Source organism: Macaca mulatta, chromosome 4 (assembly GCF_049350105.2).
Source record: "Macaca mulatta isolate MMU2019108-1 chromosome 4, T2T-MMU8v2.0, whole genome shotgun sequence".
NCBI classification, from domain to species: domain Eukaryota; kingdom Metazoa; phylum Chordata; class Mammalia; order Primates; family Cercopithecidae; genus Macaca; species Macaca mulatta.
The window spans coordinates 138,547,553-138,570,531 of record NC_133409.1 but is presented as its reverse complement, the minus strand read 5'-3'; the positions used below and the strand labels follow the sequence as shown (position 1 = coordinate 138,570,531).

The 22,979-nt window shown below is 42.5% G+C and overlaps 2 protein-coding genes across 2 annotated transcripts in view; one reads left to right on the top strand and one right to left on the bottom strand.

Moving 5' to 3' along the window:
• The window catches only part of POLR1C (RNA polymerase I and III subunit C), a 39,292-nt gene extending 33,016 nt beyond the window's left edge, over positions 1 to 6,276 (top strand). Inside the window, exons 9-10 of the mRNA XM_077999887.1 lie at positions 5,083 to 5,205; positions 5,974 to 6,276. Of these exons, the coding sequence (XP_077856013.1) occupies positions 5,083 to 5,205; positions 5,974 to 6,002 (152 nt within the window). The 3' untranslated portion in view covers positions 6,003 to 6,276. The remainder of the gene's footprint in view (positions 1 to 5,082; positions 5,206 to 5,973) is intronic.
• Positions 1 to 22,979, bottom strand: part of XPO5 (exportin 5) — a 53,569-nt gene that overhangs the window by 27,432 nt on the left and 3,158 nt on the right. Inside the window, 14 exon segments of the mRNA NM_001266942.1 lie at positions 4 to 45; positions 1,421 to 1,576; positions 3,504 to 3,634; positions 5,965 to 6,093; positions 7,993 to 8,083; positions 9,230 to 9,355; positions 9,974 to 10,057; positions 11,582 to 11,681; positions 15,002 to 15,078; positions 17,142 to 17,327; positions 18,615 to 18,641; positions 20,445 to 20,627; positions 20,794 to 20,931; positions 22,472 to 22,544. Of these exon segments, the coding sequence (NP_001253871.1) occupies positions 4 to 45; positions 1,421 to 1,576; positions 3,504 to 3,634; positions 5,965 to 6,093; positions 7,993 to 8,083; positions 9,230 to 9,355; positions 9,974 to 10,057; positions 11,582 to 11,681; positions 15,002 to 15,078; positions 17,142 to 17,327; positions 18,615 to 18,641; positions 20,445 to 20,627; positions 20,794 to 20,931; positions 22,472 to 22,544 (1,543 nt within the window).

The following is a 22,979-nucleotide window of genomic DNA, read 5'->3' as shown; positions in this document are numbered from 1 at the left end:
TACCTTACTTTCTTCAACAGTTTCAAAAGTGACAGATGAAAATAGCTAGGGGAGAGGAGGAAAAAAGGTCACTCATTATTTGTTTGTTTATTTGTTTTAGAGATGAGATCTTGCTATGTTGCCCAGACTAGCCTTGAATTCCTGGACTCAACTGATTCTCCTGCTTTAGCCTTCTGAGTAGCTGGGACTATAGGCATGAGCTTATTCATATTGTCCATTTTCTCAGATACCTCTACAAGAGTCATCGGAGTCACAATTTTACCATCAAAACATTTTACAATAGGATCCCAGAACAATTCATGCTATCACCCAAGTACGTGGCTATGGAAACTCCTCTCTCTTCTTTTTATCAAAAGTTGTATGATCTGTCCCCTCGATTCCATTTCATTACTTCCCATTTACTCCTCATTCCAATGAAATAAGACTGCTTCCTTGGCCACTATTATGGAATTAAACTCAGATGAGGGTGTAGTCAAGAAACTCACTGAACATTCTCCAACTCAAAGAATTTGCAACAAATGAGCCTACTTTTCTGAAGTTCTACTGGTCTTGTGATACAACATTTTCTTCATTTCTCTGGCTCTTTTTCCTTCTGTGGGAGCTTCTCATTTTTTTCTCCACTCCTCCAATGATGGCAATTCACTAGGTTCCTTGCTTGACTCACATGTCTCCTAACTCTACATACATCATCACTTCAGTAAGACTTCACTTTTAGTCGTGGGACTTCTATGATGATGATGCTTTAATTTTATCTTGTTACTTTCTAGAGTCTAGATCTTCAACCTCAAATAGCCAATTTATTGTGAGAGGTCTCCACAAAGATGTTCTACATATTCATCAAACACAGTATTCCAAAATACTCACTGCCTTCTCTTCTTTACCCCCGTTCTCCTTCCTGATCTGGTATTCTGACTCAGGTAGTGGATCTATCACTCACCTAGTCAACTGAACTGGAAACCTAGAAAGTGTTCCTTCCTCTCATAAATCCCCTCCCAGCCCGACAGCACACTCTAATACTCTCCTCCTTTATACAAGTCTTCATTGCAATGCCATATAGGTAACATTAACTGTTTTTGTGCCTTTCTTCCCAGAGTGTTCCTAAAGAGTGAGGCACTAGCATGGTGCCTGATCCACAATAAGTACTGAGTAGATATTTAATAAATGAATAAATAGCTGTGTTTATTAGTTTGCCTCACATAATTTCAAAAATAGTTACAAAGATAATTAGCTTAGGCCAGGCGTGGTTGTGCATGCTTGTAGTCTCAGCTACTCAGAAGGCTGAGGTGTGAGGATCCCTTGAGACTAGGAGTTTGAGTCCAGCCTGGGAAATGTAGCAAGATCCTGTCTCCAAAAAATAAAATAAATAAAAATTAACTTAGAAATGTCAAAATAAAATTTACAAAGGAGATGGACTTTATACCTTAGAGAAGACCTGGGGCAGGAACTCTGGTCTATAGGTGACAAATGGAAAGAGTGCAGAGACATTGGTAAGGACGCAGGACAGGATGAGGGGATCCTTGGTATCAAAGTTCAGAACCATCTGCAATAGCTCTATTCCATCATTAACAGGAATTTCCTGTAACAAAGACATAAAACAGAGGTTGACATGACTGCCTCCACTCAGAAATAACCATTTGGCTACATTTTCTTTTCATCTTTTAAAGAGACAGGGTCTCATTCTGTCACCTAGGCTGGAGTGCGCAGTGGCACAATCATTGCTCACTATAACCTCAAACTCTTGAGCTCAAGGGATCCTCCTGCCTTAGACTCCTGAGTAGCTAGGACTACAGGCGGGCACCACCATGCCTGGATGCTTTTAAAAATTTTTGTAAAGAAGTTGTAGAAGTGTTGCTATATCGACCAGGCTGGTCTCAAATTCCTGGTTTCAAGTGATCCTGCAGCCTCAGCCTCCCAAGTAGGTGGGACTATTGGCGCACACCACCATGCATGGCTAATTTTTTTTTATTTTTAGTAGAGATGAGGTCTCACTATATTGTCCAGACTGGTCTCAAACTCCTGGGTTCAAACATTCCTCCCAACTTGGCCTCCCAAAGTGTTGGGATTACAAGTGTGAACTCAGCTGTGTGTGCCCTTCTTACCATCTTCTCAGCAGTATATTATTCCCTAAAACCTTTTAAAGTTTGTATTTCTTCAATTGATCATGAGGCTGAATGTTTTTCAGATTTATCAGCTACTTTATATATCACACTTGGTTGCCCAGTGCAATGGCACGATCTCAGCTCACTGCAACCTCCACCTCCCGGGTTCAAATGATTCTCCTGCCTCAGCCTCCTGAGTAGCTGGGATTACAGGCACCCACCACCATGCTCGCTCGGCTAATTTTTGTATTTTTAGTACAGACAGGGTTTCGCCATGTTGGCCAGGCTGATCTGGAACTCCTGACCTCAGGTGATCCACCCAGCTTAGCCTCCCAAAGTGCTGGGATTACAGACCTGAGCCACTGCGCCCCACCCTTTTTTTTTTTTTTTTGAGACAGAATCTCACTGTCACGCAGGCTGGAGTGCACTGGCGTGATCTTGGCTCACTGCAGCCTCTGCCTCCTGGGTTCAAGTGATTCCCGTACCTCAGCCTCCCAAGTAGCTGGGATTACAGACGTGCACCAGCATGCTCAGTTAATTTTTGTATTTTTAGTAGAGACAAGGTTTCACCATGTTGGCCAGGCTGGTCTGGAACTCCTGAACTCAAGTGATCTGCCCGCCTTGGCCTCTCAAAGTGTTGGGATTACAGGCATGAGCCACTGTGCCCGGCTTATCAGCTACTTTAGGTTCTCCTCTATACATTATCGGATTATGTCTTTTGTCTATTTCTCTATAATTTAGTAAATCCTCATCTGCCCACTTTAAGAAATATGATTTTACCTATCAGTCGAGGCTCTCTGTGCATACCCTCCTTTTCAGACCTACAGGTGGCCACTATACTGGTGGCCTACAGTATTCTAAAGCAGTGTGGTACTTAAAATGTATACTAAATGTGGTAGGGCTTAGAGTTAGAAAGACCTGAGTTTTGGTCCCAGCTTTGCCATTTAATTAGCTGTTTGAACTTGAGTGTGCTATTTAGCCTCTCTAAATCTGCTTCCTTTTCTGTAAGACGTACATCCATAGATCTTCCTATTCTACTACCAGTTAAAAAAAGATTAAAACTGGCCAGGTGTTGTGGGTCATGCCTGAAATCTCAGCACCTTGGGAGGCCAAGGCAGGAGGATCGCTTGAGGCCAGGAGTTTGAGATCAGCCTGGGCAACACAGACTCCATTTCTATTATAAATTAGCCAGGTGTGGTGGCACGTGACTGTAGTCCTAGATCCTCAGGAGCCTGAGGTAGGAGAATTGCTTGAGCCCAGGAGTTGGAGGTTACAGAGAGCTATGATTGTGCCACTGCATTTCAGCCTGAGCAACAGAGAGAGATCGTGTCTCAAAAAAGAAAGAGAAAATAAAAGAAAAAGGTCAAAACAATCATGCAGTCAGCATGGGAAATAATTACTTACTTCTCTATCTAGCGTTCGAAACATCTGGGTGATAACACTTTCCAAAAAAAGAGTCATGGCTTCCCACTGCACGAATGAAGGTGAGAAGACAGAACAGAGGCTTCCTTCTCCAGTTCCGGCTGCAGAACAAGCTTTAAAACACACACACACACACACACACACAAAAATATCAGCATTGAAAGATCACAGAAGACACAGAGAGACAATGGAGCTTTAGAGAACACCTGAGAATTTCATGATTGAAGGAGCAGGGTAATCTAACCCGTCTCAGCTTGGGCAAAGAAAAGATGATGTGCGCTGAAAGCAGTGAGGTAGGTGAAGGTTCCTACCATGCCTCCTCCTCTAACAATGAGCAGTCTGAATTCACCTCTATGAGCCTTAGAGTAAAACCATTTTGAGTAATGAATGAGAATACACAGGTGAACATCGAAAACATTGCCTGGCCCATTAGTACGCACTTGATAAACATGAATTAGTTTCTCCCCTCCTCCCCCTTTATAATCTTTTCCATGAGAATCTAAATAATCAAAATTGAGACCATAGAGAATCTTCCCAATAAGGAAACAATATAATACACAAAACACTGCTTCACATCCAACAGCCTCATGACAACCTGAAGGGTTATGTCTAGAGAAGGATGCCACCCTTTAAGTTTGCAAATATTACCATAGCACACCACTCAAATAGCAAGGCACAAGCAAAAAGATTTGCCAATTACTTTTCTTTTTTTGTTTGCTTGAGATGGAGTCGCACTCTGTCGCCCAGGCTGGAGGGCAGTGACGAGATCTCAGCTCACTGCAACCTCAGCCTCCCAGGTTCAAGCAATTTTCCGCCTCAGCCTCCCAAGTAGCTGGGATTACAGTCGCCTGCCACTGTGCCCGGCTAATTTTTGTATTTTTTTTTTTTTTTAGTACAGACGGGGTTTCACCATCCTGGCCAGGCTGGTCTTGAACTCCTGACCTCGTGATCCACCCACCTCAGCCTCCCAAAGTGCTGGGATTATAGGCATGAGCCACCGCGCCCAGCCGCTTTTTTTTTTTTTTTTTTGAGATGGAGTCCCGCTTTGTCGCCCAGGCTGGAGTGTAGTGGCACAATCTTGATCTTGGAACACTGAAACCTCCACCTCCTGGGTTCAAGTGATTCTCCTGCCTCAGCCTCCCGAGTAGCTAGGATTATAGGGGCCTGCCACCACACCCAGCTAATTTTTTATTTTTAGTAGAGACAGGGTTTTGCCATGTTGGCCAGGTTGGTCTCGAACTCCTGATCTCAGATGATCCCCAGCCTCAGCCTCCCGAAGTGCTAGGATTACAGGTGTGGGCCACCCTGCCCGGCCTAAGATTTACCAATTGCTTTTCTTGCTTACATACAGCGCAGTCCTATTTACTAGTTTCATCTTGGCGCAACACATTTGGGCTTCTTCAACCTTTCAAGTTACCAAATATCAGAGAACTTCAGAGCCAACTGTAAATGCAACTGAATGTTAAATCCCTCAAATGTCAGCCAGTAGTATGGTGCTTTTCTAAAGCAGTGACGTGCACTAGTTAATTCGCCCCTTTTTTTTCTCTTTTTTTTTTTTGAGATGGAGTTTTGCTCTCGTTGCCCAGGCTGGAGTACAATGGCACCATCTCAGCTCACCGCAACTTACACCTCCTGGGTTCAAGCGATTCTCCTACCTCAGCCTCCCGAGTAGCTGGGATTACAGGTATGCACCACCACGCCAGCTAATTTTTTGTGTTTTTAGTAGAGACAGGGTTTCTCCAAGGTTGTCAGGTTGGTGTCAAACTCTCGACCTCAGGTGATCTGCCCGCCTCAGCCCCACAAAGTGCTGGGATTATAGGTGTGAGCCACTGCGCCCAGCCTTTTTGCTTTATTAATACTGTCACACACATATAGCATGCATTAAGATGACAGACAAAACATATGGAGTACAGAGAAGTTAACTGGCTGAGACATTTGGGTAGAGGGGGATTATTTTGATTTTATGTAAAGTATAATTTCCCGAAAGCTCTGGGGTGGCTGAGTGATATGAGAAGTCCCTGTATTATTCCTGTTATGTCTATGGGAGATCCTTTCTGAATTCAGGAATACTGCTATGCAAGAATTTGGCTGAAAAGTTTTGAAGTTAGGTCTAGGCATGCAATTTGTTAAGTTGGTGCCTTAAGTGAAGCAAATAAAATCAACAGTAAATAATTGGTTGATTCTGTTAGAAATGGAAAATGATGGCAAAACTGATAAGGACATGGTTTTACCCTAACTTAAATTTAAAATGTGTCATCTGCTTTTTTTGTGTGAGCCAATGAAAACGCTCCCTCTCCAAGATAGAATTAGGCAGTGAGCAAAGCTATTTCTGACTAGTATTAGTACATCGTTCTGATGTGTGTGTGGCTCAGGCTCATTTCCTATATATAGTTTTGATACTGTCCTAACATTTCACTAACATTTAGTAATGAAAAAAACTTACAATTCACAGAACCAGCATCAAGAAAAGTTGATAGTTGATACTTTAGCCACTCCCCAGCCATCTGGAAGCTAGTTTTGGGATCCAAACGACATGCCAACCTCATCACCTCTCCTTGCTGGGCTCGGGAGGCTGCCAAGGGAAAATGCCAAGGGAAGGACAGGAATCAACAACTGGTATAAAATAGGTACTTAATGTTTATTAATTTACCACCCTAGGGGAAAAGCATTCAAAAGAACTGTTTTGCAGACTTGTGCTTTGCATGTAATAATCAATAAAACTTTATTAATGAATCCAGAATTTTTTAAAAATAAATGATCTCTGGAAGCTATATTACTAACTAGATCCTGTAAGTGGCAAACTAAACTTAGTCTCTCATTTCTGTTGGAATTAAAAGGAAATCAGGGTTGGGCGCTGTAGCTCACGTCTGAAACCCTAGCACTTTAGGAGGCCAAGGTGGGCAGACTGCTTGTGCCCAAGAGTCCAAAACCAGTTTGGGCAATACAGTGAGATCCAGTCTCTACCAAAAAATACAAAAATTAGCCAGGTGTGGTGGCATGCACCTACAGTCCCAGCAACTTGGGAGGGTGAGGCAGGAGGATCAGCTGAGCCCAGGGAGGTCAAGATTGTAGTGAGCCATGATTGCAGCACCACTCCTGCCTAGACAACAGAGTGGGACCATGTCTCAAAATAAAATAAAATAAAATAAAAATTTTAAAAAGTAAATCAGATTGGTGGTAATAAAAAATGGTGCAGCTGCTGTGGGAAACAGCCTGGCAGTTCCTGAAAATATTAAACATGCAATTGCCATATTATCCAGCAATTCTCCTCCTACTTATATATCTAAGAGAAACAAAAACTTATGTCTACACAAAACCTTGTATATAAATGTTCATAGCAGCATTATTTGTAATAGCCAAAAAATGGAAATAACTCAAATGTCCATCAACAGACGAATAAATGAGTAAATGTGGCATATCCATACAATGAAATATTGGCAATAAAAAGAAATGAAGGCGGGGTATGGTGACTCACGCCTGTAATCCAGCACTTTGGGAGGCTGAGGCGGGTGAATCAGCTGAGGTCGGGAGTTCGAGACCAGCCTGGTCAACATGATGAAACCCCATCTCTACTAAAAATAAAATTAGCTGGGCATGGTGGGGCATGCCTATAATCCCAGTTACTCGGGAGGGTGAGGCAGGAGAATCGCCTGAACCCCAGAGACAGAGGTTGCAGTGAGCCGAGAGTTTCACTGCACTCCAGCCTGGGCGACAGAGCAAGACTCTGTCTCAAAAAAAAAAAAACAACAAAAACAAACAAAACAAAAAAACAAAACAGGCTGGGTGTGGTGGCTTAAGCCTGTAATTCCAGCACTTTAGGAAGCCGAGGCAGGTGGATCACGAGGTCAGGAGATTGAAACCATCCTGGCTAACACAGTGAAACCCCGTCTCTACTAAAAACCCAAAAATTAGCTGGGCATGGTGGCATGTGCCTGTAGTCCCAGCTATTCAGGAGGCTGAGGCAGGAGAATCGCTTGAACCCAGAAGGTGGAGGTTGTGGTGAGCTGAGATCATGCCATTGCACTCCAGCCTGGGCAACAAGAGCAAAACTCCATCTCAAAAAAAAAAAAAAAAAAAAAAAAGGAAATAAGGCACAGAAAACACAGAACAGAACAGAACGAGAATATTAGAATAAAATGGATTTTTCCACTTTTTTGGGGAAACAAAGAACCATAAGGTAAGATGGTATTTAATCCTAAGTATGAAAAAAAGTCAAGAGCATCTTAAGTATGGTTACTGTCCCTAAACATCAATGTCCAAGTGCTTTGGGGGTTTGTGGTGTAAAACAAAACATTATGCCTGGAATACAGCCCCAGCATTCTTCTGCAATGGGAAACTAGGGCTTAATAAGTAGGGTGCTATCCAGATTTGGGGATCTTTCGTAAAAACCCCAAACATCACGCACCATGAATCATAATACTAGATGCCATTCTGAGACTGTTGAGAGAAATCCAAGGCCAACATCACTTACAGTTGAAGAAAGCATTGAAGTCCTCATCGCTATCAAAATCAAATCGAGAATATTCACAGCTAGGGCTGTCTGTTTTAGAAGGAAAGCCCATCTGGAAAGAGAAAGGTAATAGGGGTAGGGGATGAAAATGGACCCACTGAAAGAGTATTTAAGCTTCAGGAGTTCAAGCACTTTTAATTTATTTTAAGAGTTAAGGGTTTGCATGAGATATTGTATGGTAAATAACCACTTCAGTTCTATCACAGGTCCACAGTTTGTTCCCAGTTCCAGTATTCCTCAGTAGCAGAAAGAGAATACTTTTAGTTGATACCATCCTCCAAGTTCCTCAGGGAGAATTAAATTCTTGAATTCTTTTAGAGTCCCAAGAAAAAATGATAATTCAGTATGTAGTAAAGAAGAAAGAATTGAGAGCTACTTGCCTCAAATACTGAACACTGAGAATAAACTTGTAGAACTTTGTATGTTTCATTCAAAAAAGTATTGAAGACCAAGGCAGAAAACAAGAACACAGTGTGACCGGTGCAGCCTTTTGTTTTAAAAAGGCCTTGTTTACAAAGCTCTTTTGTTTTAAAAGGACTTTGAATTTCCTTTTGGCTAAAGAAAGGCATCACTTCAAGGGCTAAAATATAGGAAAGTTACTTTGCCTACTCAATCATCATAAAAACAGATAAATAGCAATTCTGGGGTTAAAAAGCAGAATCTATGTATGGTCACTGCTCTTGCCCTAGCACCTAGCCCAATACTTACGATATATAAGTACTCTCATATGGAAGAGCGGTTATAATAACCAGTAAGGACTGATTTCTTCCTGAGGAATAAGAAAATATGTCCAATAAAGGAATCTTAGTGATGAAGAAAGGGCTGTTAATAATGCCAGTCTTTTTTATGTTTCCCCCGAGACAGGGTCTCACTCTCATCGCCTAGGCTGGAGTACAGTGGTGTGATCTCAGCTCACTGCAGCCTCAACTTCCCAAGCTCAGGTGATCCTCCCACCTTAGCCTCCCCAGTAGCTGGGGCTACAGGTGCATACCACCATGCTCTGCTAACTTTTTTGTATTTTAGTAGAGACGAGGTTTTGCCATGTTGCATAGGCTGGTCTTCAACTCCTGGGCTCAAGTGATCCTCCTGCCTCAGCCTTCCATAGAGCTGGGATTACAGGTGTGAGCCACTGCGCCCAGCCTCAAAGTCTTATTATGTGTATACACCTACATTCCACATTTAGAGTCCCATTATATACCTTGACCAAGTTAGTCATGGAAGCACGGAGATATTTTGGTATTATTGCTAATAGCAAAGGATCACGGGACAGGATTTCATGCCTGAAGAGGGCTCCCCAAGTCATCTGAGTTGAAGAGCGTAGAAACTAAAGAGAAAAAAACAAAACATCAGTCTAAGGATTTGGATTTTATATAACCCAGATTATTATTTAGCAGTTACCAACTACATTTTTTCATATAAATAAATCTGTACAATACTTTGAAGCTGTCTCCACTGCAATGTATCAGTAATGACTACCCACTATGGACCACATGGTATTAAGATAGGCTGTGGGTCAAGGAAATTACCTGGAGTGTGGACTGAATTTTACTACTTTCTTTTCTTTGCAATAAAGGATGCTGGAATCTCAGAGTGATATTAGAAGGACAATTTTGAACTCAGTGAAATTAATTTTATAAAACAATTAATCAGACTTTTGTTTTAAAAATCTTTATAACTTTAGTACTAAATCACCTGGGACATACCTCACATGTGACTGAGTACAATCAGAATATTACCTAAAGAGAAAAGCTGCTGACCTAGACAAGTGCACTATTTGGCTCAGGAAGAAGAGCCAATAATTCTCTTAATGAAATTACACTATGGTCATTCCCCAAGGCCTGAAGAGTCACATTTTATACATGATCTACAATATTTCAGGACACAGTGCTTGATATTGGTTCACCTAACTGAAATTTTGAGAAGTTACCTGTATAAAGTTTACCTGACTTGGATGGGTTGTGAAAGCAAGAAAAGATTCCAGGTATTTTCCAAAGTTTGATGGTGTTTCTACATCAGAATCTACACCCTGTCGGAGAAGACCACTACATTAATGGTGTTGATTGAGAAAAGCAGGAGAAGAAAAAGCAGGGAAGTAATAAAAACAGATAAATCAAACCCTCAAAAATTTTGTTTTAAAAGGACTTTGTATTTCCTTTTGGCTAAAGAAGGGTATCACTTCAAGGGCTAAAATATAGGAAAGTTACTTTGCCTACTCAATCATCATCATTAAAACCCATTCTGTGGTCAAATAGTAAAAAAATACTCATTTCATAAATTACAGGAAGAAAAAAGTCTGTATTACTTCCTCAGACCTTACCTATTCACATCTCTGTGTCCCAACCTATTAAATAACCCCCTCAATAGTTTCTTTTCTTTTCTGTTTTTTTTTTTTTTTTTTTTTTTGAGACGGAGTCTCGCTGTGTTGCCCAGGCTGGAGTGCAGTGGCGCGATCTCCACTCACTGCAAGCTCTGCCTCCCGGGTTCACGACATTCTCCTGCCTCAGCCTCCCGTGTAGCTGGGACTACAGGCGCCCGCCACTGCACCCGGCTAATTTCTTTTACTTTTAGTAGAGACGGGTTTTCACCGTGTTAGCCAGGATGGTCTCGATCTCCTGACCTCGTGATCTGCCCATCTCAGCCTCCCAAAGTGTTGGGATTACAGGCGTGAGCCACCGCACCTGGCCTTTTTTTTTTTTTTTTTTAGATGGAGTCTTACTTTCTTGCTCAGGTTGGAGTGCAGTGGCCCAATCTTGGCTCCCTGCAACCTCTGCCTCTTGGGTTCAAGTGATTCACCTGCCTCAGTGTCCCAAGTAGCTGGGATAACAGGCATGCACCACCACGCCTGGCTAATTTTTGTATTTTTGGTACAGACAGGGCTTCACCATGTTGGCCAGGTTAGTCTCAAACTCCTGACCTCAGGTGATCTGCCCACCTCAGCCTCCTAAAATGCTGGGATTACAGGCATGAGCCACTGCACCTGGCCCCCTCAATGGTTTCTATCTGTGAAACTATCCTCTCTAACCATTTAAACCAGCACAAAAAGATATAACATCAATTGCTAATGTCTGTTCCAATGTCCTATCTTCCAACTTATAAGACTGAGTATTAAATATTTCTCTAATGGCAGGTTTTCCAGGTCATTCAGACTCAAGTTTTCTTTTGTGATCCAGTAACACACCCCTTAGATTGGGAAAAGGGTTCTTTATTCAAGTCCATGTTTCGTGGGCTAATAGAATGTAAAAGCATAAAGCACTCAGCAGCTTAAGGTTCTGTAAGTACCAAAATTCACAAGAAACCAACATTGACTTTATGGAATAATAGATGTGGATATCTGATGTTGGTATAGCTATTTTATTGTTAAAATAAATTTAGATCACTCAAACACTATTCTATTAAGATAATTTAATCTATAGAATCATGCAATAACTTGTAGGGCACTGCCCCATCAGGCTAAAATCAATGACATTTGCAACCCCTTATTGAAACATAAGTTTCTAAATGCTCTTCCCAAATGGGCTTGAAGCTCTCCAGAAAGCAAGCACTAGCTCACCAGCAATGCACACAGCTGATTGCCCAGCGCACACAACACCTGACAGAGCCTCTTCAGAAAGACATAGTGTTTTTCTACCAAACCTCCTCCATCAGCAGTCCTGTAAGATGAGAGAATTCCTTATATCACCTACAAAATTAAAAAGGCTGTAATAAAAACATCACTTTGTGTCACATTTCTCCAAGTCATTTAGTTAGGTCTATAATTCAGTAGAATTCCAACAGCTTTGCTAAATTAACAATTTAAAATTTTTTTTAACTTATTTGGTGGCAAAACCTGACCTGAAATGATATAGGACTATTCACACAAACAGCAATTAATAACTACTAGTGTGAACAGCAGCCGTATTAGCTGTCTTCTGGAGGAGGAGAGTATCATGTAAAAGCCAAGGGCCTTGGGGTAAACTAGGCCTAGGCTTTAGGAACACTGAAGGACAAAATGGTATTATGGTGTCCAGTGCAATCTCTGGAGTTTGACTGCCTGGGTTGGAATCACAGCTTTATGAACCATGGTCGTGGTATGGGACCCATAGCACAAACAGAAATGGGACATCACTTAGTATGAGTGTCATGATCTCTATGGAACTAAGAATTGGACCTAAAAATAGTCACTACCCAAAAAACGTTACTCATTTAATTAATAGGATACCTTAAAACAGTGCTGCAGTCTCTACAGGGAAGGAAGCCATGATAAATGTGTATTAAAATTGGTAGTGACAGATTTTAAGTAAAACATATGTCCCTCACACCTTTTCATTTCTCCTTGGGACCAAAAGTAAACAGTATCAAAAAGATGGTATTGCAACAGATTCAATTACTTACAATATATAGTTCTGCATGACTTCCTGGTAAGAAACATGTTATCAATAAATGCTTTAATATTTTCTTTCTTTTCTTTTCCTTTTGAGACAGGATCTTACTGTCACACCTAGGCTGGAGTACAGTGGCTCAAACATGGCTCACGGTAGCCTCAAACTAATGGGCTTCAAGGGATCCTCTCACCCCAGCCTACTGAGTAGCTGGGACTATGGCGCATGCCACCATACCCAGCTAATTTATTTTGACTTCTTGTAGGGATGAGGTCTTGCCATGTTGCCCAGACTTGAACTTCCGGGTCCAAGCAATTCTTCACGGCTTGCCCTCCCAAAGTACGGGGATTACAGGCATGAACCACTGCGCCCGGCCTTGCTTTAGAATTTTCTAGAGCAACTGGAAGAAAGTACGTGGAAGCCCTAACAGTCATGCATCACTTAATGACTGGGGATGTGTACTGAGAAATGCATCGTTAGGTGATTTCATCACCGTTTGAACATCATAGAGTGTACTTACACAAATTTACATGACAGGAATAGCCTATTACACATCTAGGCTATATGGCATAGTCTATTGCTCATAGGCTACAAACCTCTATAGCATGTTACTGTAGCCAATACTGCAGGCAATTGTAACACGATGGTAAGTATTTGTGTATCTAAATACAGAAAAAGTACAGTAAAAATATGGTATAAATGATAAAAAAAAAAAAAAAAGCTATACCTGTAGAAGGCACTTACCATGAATGAAAACTGTACTGGGTGAGTCCAGAGTGAGTGGTGAGTGAATGTGGAAGCCTAGGACATTACTGGACCCTACCGTAGACTTTATAAACACTGTACCCTTAGGCTAAACTAAATTTATTTATTTAGAGATGAAGTCTCACTCTGTTGCCTAAGCTGGAGTGCAGGGGCACAATCCTGGCTTACTGCAACTTTCGCCTCCCAAGTTCAAGTGATCTCCTGCCTCAAGCTTCCCAAGTAGCTAGGACTACAGATGTGTGCCACCACATGCAGCTAATTTTTGTACTTTTAGTACAGATGGGGTTTCACCACGTTGGCCAGGCTGGTCTCAAACTCCTGACCTCAGGTGATCCATCTGCCTTGGCCTCCCAACGTGCTGTGATCACAAGCGTGACCCACCGTACCTGGCCCGCTAAATTTATTTTAAAAATTTTCCAGCCAGGCGCGGTGGCTCATGCCTATAATCCCAGCACTTTGGGAGGCTGAGGCGAGTAGATCACCTGAGGTCAGGAGTTTGAGACCAGCCTGACCAACAGGGAGAAACCCTGTCTCTACTAAAAATACAAAATTAGCTGGGTATGGTGGAGCATGCCTGTAATCCCAGCTACCTGGGAGGCTGAGGCAGGAGAATTGCTTGAACCTGGGAGGCAGAAGTTGCAGTGAGCCGAGATCGCATCATTGCACCCCAGCCTGGCCAACAAGAGCACAACTCCGTCCCCCCCGGCCAAAAAAAACTTCCTTTCTTCAATAATGAATTACCTTTAGCTTAGCTTACTGTAACTTTTTAACTTTATAAACTTTTTAAAACTATTTTTTTGAGACAAGGTCTCAGTCTGTTGCCCAGGCTAGAGTGCAGTGGCACTATCATGGTTCACGGTTGCCTGGACCTCCTGGCTCTAGTGATCCTCCCACCTAAGCCTTCTGAGTAGCTGGGACTACAAGTGCACATACCACCACACCCGACTAATTTCTGTATTTTTTTGTACAGATGGATTCCCGCCATATTGCTCAGATTGGTCTTAAACTCCTGACACAATCAATCCTTCCACCTTGGCCTCCCTAAGTGCTGAGGTTACAAATGTTAGCTACCACATTTGGTCATTACTGCCTTCTTTTCTTTTTTTTTTTTTTTTTTGAGACAGTCTCACTTCGTTGCCCAGGCTGGAGTGCAGTGGCATGATCTTGGCTCACAGCAACCTCTGCCTCCCAGGTTCAAGATATTCTCCTGCCTCAGCCTCCTGAGTAGCTGGAATTACAGGCGTGTGCCACCACGCCTGACTAATTTTTGTATTTTTAGTAAAGATGGGGTTTCACCATGTTGGCCAGGCTGGTCTCAAACTCCTGGCCTCAAGTGATCCACCTGCCTTGGCCTCCCAAAGTGCTGGGATTACAGGTGTTAGTCACCACATGCGGCCAATGCCTCATTTTCTTATCCAAAAACACTGTCAATTGACAGCTACCATTTAAATAAGAACTTAAGGTGGGCATAGGGGCTCACGCCTGTAATCCCAGCACTTTGGGAGACTGAGACAGGTAGACCACCTGAGGTCAGGAGTTTGAGACCAGCGTGGTCAACATGGCAAAACCCTCTCTCTACTAAAAACAGAAAAATTCACCAGGCATGGTGGTGCACCTGTAATCCCAGCTACTCAGGAGGCTGAGGCAAGAGAATTGCTTGATCCCAGGAGACAGGGGTTGTGATGAGCCGAGATTGTGCCACTGCACTCCAGCCTGGGTAACAGAGTGAGATCTATCTCAAAAAAAAAAAAAAAAAAAAAAAAACAAAAAAAACTTCAGATATATCCAAATAAAATAGAAAAATGACAAAGAAATTAGAAAACACATTGAAAAGTAAAGATACTCACTGTGCAGCGGAGAGTATATAATGCATGGCAACATCTCCAAATAAGACCATCAAGGGCTTCCGGTCTTCCAACTTGCCCTAGACCCAGTTTTAGGGAAACACAGTCATATAAACTATACTTCAAAGTACCGACATCTTCTATAAGCATACAATCAAATAAATCGACTTCATAATTTCTTTTTTTTTTTTTGAGACGGAGTCTCGCTCTGCCGCCCAGGCTGAAGTGCAGTGGCCGGATCTCAGCTCACTGCAAGCTCCGCCTCCCGGGTTCTCGCCATTCTCCCGCCTCAGCCTCCCGAGTAGCTGGGACTACAGGCGCCGCCACCTCGCCCGGCTAGTTTTTTGTATTTTTTAGTAGAGACGGGGTTTCACCGTGTCAGCCAGGATGGTCTCGATCTCCTGACCTCGTGATTCGCCCGTCTCGGCCTCCCAAAGTGCTGGGATTACAGGCTTGAGCCACCGCGCCCGGCCTCATAATTTCTTATATACCGCAGGGTTTAGTGAAACACTAAGAAAGAAGCCCAATTCTTTAAAACGAAATCTGGATAAACTTACATATTTTTTCTCGAAACTATCAATCTAGTGAAGAAGCATAAACTTACATTTTTAAATGTGTTAGGCAGGCCAAGCGCGGTGGCTCATGCCTGTAATCCCAGCACTTTGGGAGGACGAGGCAGGCGGATCACCTGAGATCAGGAGTTCAAGACCAGCCTGGCAAACATGGTGAAACCCCATGTCTACTAAAGATACAAAAATCAGGCCAGGCGCTGTGGCTCATACCTGTAATCCTAGCGCTTTGGGAGGCCAAAGCAGGTGGATCACTTGAGGTCAAAAGTTCGAGACCAGCCTGGCCAACATAGTGAAACCCCGTCTCTACTAAACAATACAAAAATTAGGCCGGGCGCGGTGGCTCAAGCCTGTAATCCCAGCACTTTGGGAGGCTGAGACGGGCGGATCACGAGGTCAGGAGATCGAGACCATCCAGGCTAACACGGTGAAACCCCGTCTCTACTAAAAAAAATACAAAAAACTAGCCGGGCAAGGTGGCGGGCGCCTGTAGTCCCAGCTACTCGGGAGGCTGAGGCAGGAGAATGGTGTAAACCCGGGAGGCGGAGCTTGCAGTGAGCTGAGATCCGGCCACTGCACTCCAGCCTGGGCGACAGAGCGAGACTCCGTCTCAAAAAAAAAAAAAAAAAAAAAAAAAAAAATACAAAAATTAGCTGGGTGTGGTGGCACACACCTGTAATCCCAGCTACTCAGGAGGCTGAGGCAGGAGAATTGCTTGAACCCAGGAGGCAGAGGTTGCAGTAAGCCAAGATTGCGCCACTGCACTCCAGCCTAGACAACAGAACAAGACTCTGTCTCAACAAATAAATAAATAAACAAATAAATGTGTTGGGCAATAATGCTGATATGACAGCAAAGTAAATTACATTTGTAGATAATATTCCCATGGAGAAAAGAGTCAGGGTTCCATTGGTTAGCCAAGACAGATATAGGCTGGGCGCGGTGGCTCACGCCTGTAATCCCAGCACTTTAAGAGGCTGAGGAGAGCAGATCACTTGAGGTCAGGAGTTCGAGACCAGCCTGACTAACGTGGCGAAGCCCCGTCTCTACTGAAAAATACAAAAATTAGTCAGGCATGGTGGCATGTGCCTATAGTCCCAGCTACTTGGGAGGCAGAGCTGAGACAATCGCCTGAACCCGGGAGGCGGACGTTGCAGTGAGCCAACATCATGCAACTGCACTCCAGCCTGGGTGACAGAGCAAGACTGTTTCAATTAAAAAAAAAAAAAAAAAAAAAGACAGATATAAACCCAGTGTAGCCACCATCCAAGATTCCTTGACATTCATCAAGCGAGCTTTAAACTTAAACATTTACTTTTATCTATTAACTGTAAACTGCCAAGTATCATGGCTGTTTCGAGAACCATGTAGCCTGACAAATCTCCATATTCTGCCAAAGTATCCCTTGAATATTGGCAAACTCCTGTCCAGGGGGGTTGGAAGCAGGCGGTAAATTGGCCCCAAGGAAAAAAACCCAAACCTTTAAATGACTTTCTGCAACAACATGCAATTAAACACATACACAGCCTACTTCTGAGACTCTGAGGATAAATCAGTTTGAAGTGGTAACTTACTTTTCTGCTGACTGCAATGAGAAGACACTCAGCAGCTCCCAACTGAAGTTCCTGTTCATTCAACAGCAAACACAGTATCTCCAGCAGTTTACAGTTTTCAGCAGTGATGTGACTCATAGACACCCAGTCAATATAGCCTGCTAGAGTATTCAATGCTGCAACTCCTACTCGACAGTTTGCTTGCGCCTACCAGAAAAGAAAGAACTTTGGACCATGAAGTCCTCAGTAAAAGGTACCTGTGGTTATAACTGAACTCCTATTTTCTAATTCTAAGAAAATTATTTTTTAAGTGTATAATGTCAGTCACAGGTAGGGAACACAATCACTTCTCAAACAATGGCATTCTCAATATCCATCGATAAGATCCTAGTGGCATGTGTGGCCATTTTATCTTTTTTACAAAACTCCAAATCTTATCATTTTACTTCCCAAGGCTGGGCGCAGTGGTACACACCTGTAATCCCAGCACTTTGGGAAGCCAAGGTGGGTGGATCAACTGAGCCCAGGAGTTCAAGACCAGCCTAGGCAACATGGCAAAATGTAGTGTCTATTTAAAAAAAAAAGAAAAAAAGAAAAAAAATCCAAACTAAAAAAAATACAAAAATTAGTCAGGCATGATGGTGTGTGTCTATAGTCCCAGCTACTCATGAGGCTGAGGTAAGGCTCACTTGAACCCTGGAGGTTGAAGCTGCAGTGAGCCATGTATGAGTCACTATACTCTAGCCTGGGTAACAAAGTAAGACCCTGTGTCCAAAAAAAAAAAAAGTTTTTTTTTTAAAATTCCCTTCCACTATAGCTCAGGGATCAAATACAAAACAAAGGACAAGCCGGGCGCAGTGGCTCATGCCTGTAATCCCAGCACTCTGGGAGGCTGAGGCAGGCAGATCACGAGGTTAGATCGAGACCATCCTGGCTAACATGGTGACACCCCATCTCTATTAAAAATACAAAAAAATTAGCCGGGCATGGTGGCGGGCGCCTGCAGTCCCAGCTATTGGAGAATGGCATGAACCTGGGAGGCGGAGCTTGCAGTGAGCTGAGGTTGCACCACAGGACTACAGCCTGGGTGACAGAGCGAGACTCCATCTCAAAAAAAAAAAAGGACAGACGCAGTGGCCCACAGTCACTTTGGGAGGTCGAGGCTGGAGGATCACTTGAAGCCAGGAGTTTGAGACCAGCCTGGGCAACACACTGAGACCCTGTTTCTGTAGAAAGTATTAGCTGGGCATGGTGGTGTGCACCTATATTCCCAGCTACTCATGAAGTTGAGGTGAGAGGATCACTTGAGCTGGGGAGGTCATGAGTGCAGTAAGCTGAGACCACACAACTGCACTCCAGCCTAGGCAACAGACTAAGATCCTGTCTCCAAAACAACACAACAGAAGCAAGGCTGAGGTCACCATCCACTAGGTGCACGTATCCCCTCACTTGAAAGGTTTAAAGGTCTCCTTCGAACTTACAAAGAGCTCTTACCTTTGACTCCTGAGAAGTATCTGTCTTCTGAAAGGAAGTACAAAGATCCAGTGTTTTTAATGAGCAAAAGGCCACATAACTTTCTACCCCCCGCCAATCAATGCCCTTGAATAATGATTCTTAAATATATGCAATTTTTAATCTTGGAAAATAACACAACTTTACTAAGAACGCATAACTGACATTCCCCTAGGGAGAACAGGTCAGAAGCATAATTAAATGAATACAATTTATGATCATGTATGTATGGCATAAGTATATGAAAACCATGTACTCAAAAATACTGGATGTTGGCTGAGCATGGTGGCTCACACCTGTAAATCCCAGCAGTCTGGGAGGCCAAGGCAGGTGGATCACCTGAGGCCAGGAGTTTGAGACCAGCCTGGCCAACATGGTGAAACCCCATCTCTACTAAAATTACAAAAATTAGCCAGGCGTGGTGGCACATGCCTGTAATCCCAACTACTTGGGAAGCTGAGGTGGGAAAACCACTTGAACCTGGGAGGCAGAGGTTGCAGTAAACCGAGATGGCACTCCAACCTGGGCAACAAAAGTGAAACTCTGTCTCAAAAAATGTGTGTGTGTGTGTATATATATATATATACACACACACACACAAGGTTAAATACATTAAAATAGTGGCTATTCAGTGAATATACAAATATGGTTTATTTTTATTCTCATATTTGAAATCCATACAAAGGCACATAATGTTAACTTACAAGCATATAAAATTAGGCCAGGCATGGTGGCTTACGCCTACAATCCCAGCATTTTGGGAGACCAAGGCAGGTAGATTATTTGAGGTCAGGAGTTCAAGACCAGCCTGACCAACATGGTGAACTCCATCTCTACTAAAATACAAAAATCAGATAGGCATGGTGGCATGCGCCTGTAATCTGAGCTACTTGGGAGGCTAAGGCAGGATAATCGCTTGCACCCAGGAGGCGGAGGTTGCAGTGAGCTGAGATTGTGCCATTGCAGTCCAGCCAGGGTGACAGAGTGAGACTTCCTCTCCAAAAAATTAAATACATAAATTGTATCTTCTTTTTCTTTCTTTCTTTTTTGAGATGGAGTCTCACTCTGTCACCCAGGCTGGAGTGCAGTGGCGCAATCTGGCTCACTGTAAGCTCCGCCCCCTGGGTTCATGCCATTCTCCCGCCTCAGCCTCCTGAGTAGCTGGGACTACAGGCAACCGCTAGCACGGCCGGCTAATTTTTTTGTATTTTTAGGAGAGACGGGGTTTCACCATGTTCGCCAGGATGGTCTCGATCTCCTGACCTTGTGATCCACCTGCCTTGGCCTCCCAAAGTGCTAGGATTACAGGCATGAGCCACCACACCCGGCCTCAAAAATTAGTATTTTCATAAGGAATTTCTGAAAATAAGAATAACACCTAGGGCTGGGCGCAGTAGCTCACACCTGTAATCCCAGCACTTTGCGAGAGCAAGGTAGGTAGACCACCTGAGGTCAGGAGTTTGAGACCAGCCTTGCTAACAGGGCAAAACTCCATCTCTACTAAAAATACAAAAATTAGCTGGGCGTGGTGGCACATGCCTGTAGTCCCCGCTACTTGGGAGGTTGAAGCAGGAGAATTGCTTGAACCCAGGAGGTGGAGGCTGCAGTAAGCCGAGATCCCTTTTTTTTAAAAAAAAAAAAAAAAAAAGAAAGAAAATGAGCTCTAGCTTTTCTGTCATTTCTTAGTTTTTTACTTTTTTGCTTATAAAATAGGCTTTCATTTTGCTGACCTAGATACCCTAGTTCCTTACTGTAAGATTAATCAAAAACATATTGGAAAATACAAATTTTATAGGTAGGGGTATCCCTTACCACTTGCTGGTACTTGTTTACATTTTCTTGAAGTGTGTTAAGCAGAAAACTGAAGATCCTTTCCATGTTCTGGGTTAATGTTTGCTGGATGTCCCTTCTTCTTTGAGGGGGAAGTGTCTGAAAAGTCACTACATCCTCTGCCAGTCGCAAAAGGATAAACATCACCAATTCTGTCTGTGTTTCCTACACCAACAGAAATAAGCTAGTTAAAAATTAAAATATCTTTTCATTTTATGTATATCCAAAGGCTATTTTCTGTTGCCAAAAAAAAACCCACAAACAAAATCAAACAACCCTGAAGTTTGTTCCAAGGAAAAGTATACCAAACTGATATAGCTGTGTTTCATACCCCTTGTTTGGAAAGAATGTCCAATTCTATTAGCATGTCAGGCCAATGCTGTGGCCACTCTCGCTTGATCATTTCTACTACAATTCGAGACAGAGCATCTTTAATATGGTTCTCTTCTTCCAAAATGTTCAATGTTCCCTGAAAAAGAACAAGAGATATTAAGAGATATGCAAGACGGGATTCCAGAATTCCAGAAAAAAGCCGGGCTGTAGAGTTGTACAAAATTTATCAGCAGGCCTACTTTTAAACCAAACAGAACAAACGAACCTGTTCTTCATGCCTGAGTCACTTGTCCTGCATTCTCACTAATCATTCTTCCACTTAAAGGTTAAGTGAGGGTTGCATCACCTAATAAAAAGGCTGTCATATAGAGAGCTACGATGACATCATTATTCTTTACAAAATGAAAAGATTCTCATATTGACTGTTTCAGTTTGCAGAAGGCCAGGGAGGAAGAGTATAGAAATAAGGAGTATAGTGAGTAGCTGGTAAAATGGAAGGGTATGAAGGAGCAAATGAATATTTTACCAATAGTTCTAATACTAGAAGACGCAGAAGTATTAGAAGATACAGATTCCATCTTTCATGTCTTTTATTTAAAAAAAAAAACAAGAAAGAAAAAAGGCTACAATTTTGAACATGTTTAAAGTCACATATTCTGTTTTGTGTTTAAAGAGACAGTCATCCAGTCATCACACCTGTAATCTCAGTATTTTGGAAAGCTAAGGTGGGAGGATTGCTTGAGGCCAGGGGTTTGAGACCAGACTAGCTTGGGAAACATAGTGAGACCCTGTCTCTTTAAAGACAAAAATAAAATTAGCTGGGCATGGTACCACATGCCTATAATCCCAGCTACTTGGTAGACTAAAGCGAGAAGATCACTTGAGCCCAGGAGTTCAACACTGTAGTGAGCTATGATCATGCTAATGCAATCTAGCCTGAGCAACAGAGACCCTGTCTCAAACAAAAAAAAAAAAAAAAAGAAAAAGTCATATTCTAATACTTGAAACAAATTCATCCCGCATACTTAAAATTCTGCATCTTTTTCATCACTATTATCACACAGCAGTTGTTCGGAATAAAAGAAAATAAAATAGACAGTGTTTCAATCTGATTTAGATCTAAGAATCTTACTGATTTGTTGAAAATATTTAATCCTCTCTGCCCTGTCTTTATAATTTAAAAAATAGAAGTCAATGCATAAGAGTGATTAATCAAACCTAGTAAGAGACATATACTGAATTATGCTGTTTTTTTTTTTTTTTTTGAGATAGAGTCTTGCTCTGTTGCACAGGTTGGAGTGCCATGGCACCATCGCAGCTCACTACAGCCTGGACCTCCTGGGCTCAGGCAATCCTCCCACCTCAGCCTCCTGAGTAGCTGGGACTACAGGCATGGGCCACCACGCTCAGCCAGTTTTTGTATTTTTGGTAGAGATGGGGTCTCACTGCATTGCCCAAGCTGCTCTCGAATTCTTAGACGCAGGTGATCCTCCTACCTCGGCTTCCCAAAGTGCTGGAATTACAGTTGTGAGTCACTGTGCCTGGCCTGAATTATGATTTCTTGTGCTGTCTGACCTATTTAGAACCAGTGAATTTTTACACAAACTCTCTATTGAAGAAGTCACGCTTTGCCTAAACTACCTTGGAAACATGTCTCCCAACCACCCGTTCCTTACATTTGCAATCAGCTCCATGACACTGTTCTTCAGATAGACCTTCTCCAATCGAGACATGCCGTTCCACCGAAACCTGGCCACCAAAATGCATAAAGTCAATAGAACCACTTTAGAAGTCTTGCCTTTACAAGAGAATAGCACTGATTTCTACATTTGATTCCACTGGAGATTTCATTACGAAATTATACTTTTGATTTTGTACCCGTCAACAAATGGACAAAAATGATCTACGTTTAACCAAAATATTAACAAAAAAATTCTTGGGAAAAGGTTTTATACATGCAGTAGTCCATTAGCTGGAATCTGCACAAGATTTGTACCACACATCAGTTTCTCCTCATGATTTTATTGATGGGCCAAAATTGAATATACATCTAGGTCAACTCCAACAACGTACTCCAACAAGTGCAAGCAATGTACTTGCTTTTCAGGAAATGCAATTTTGACATCACTCATTTTCTGTGCTGGCTTACAAAATAATTCCAGAAAAACTATGGCTAAGTCTTGA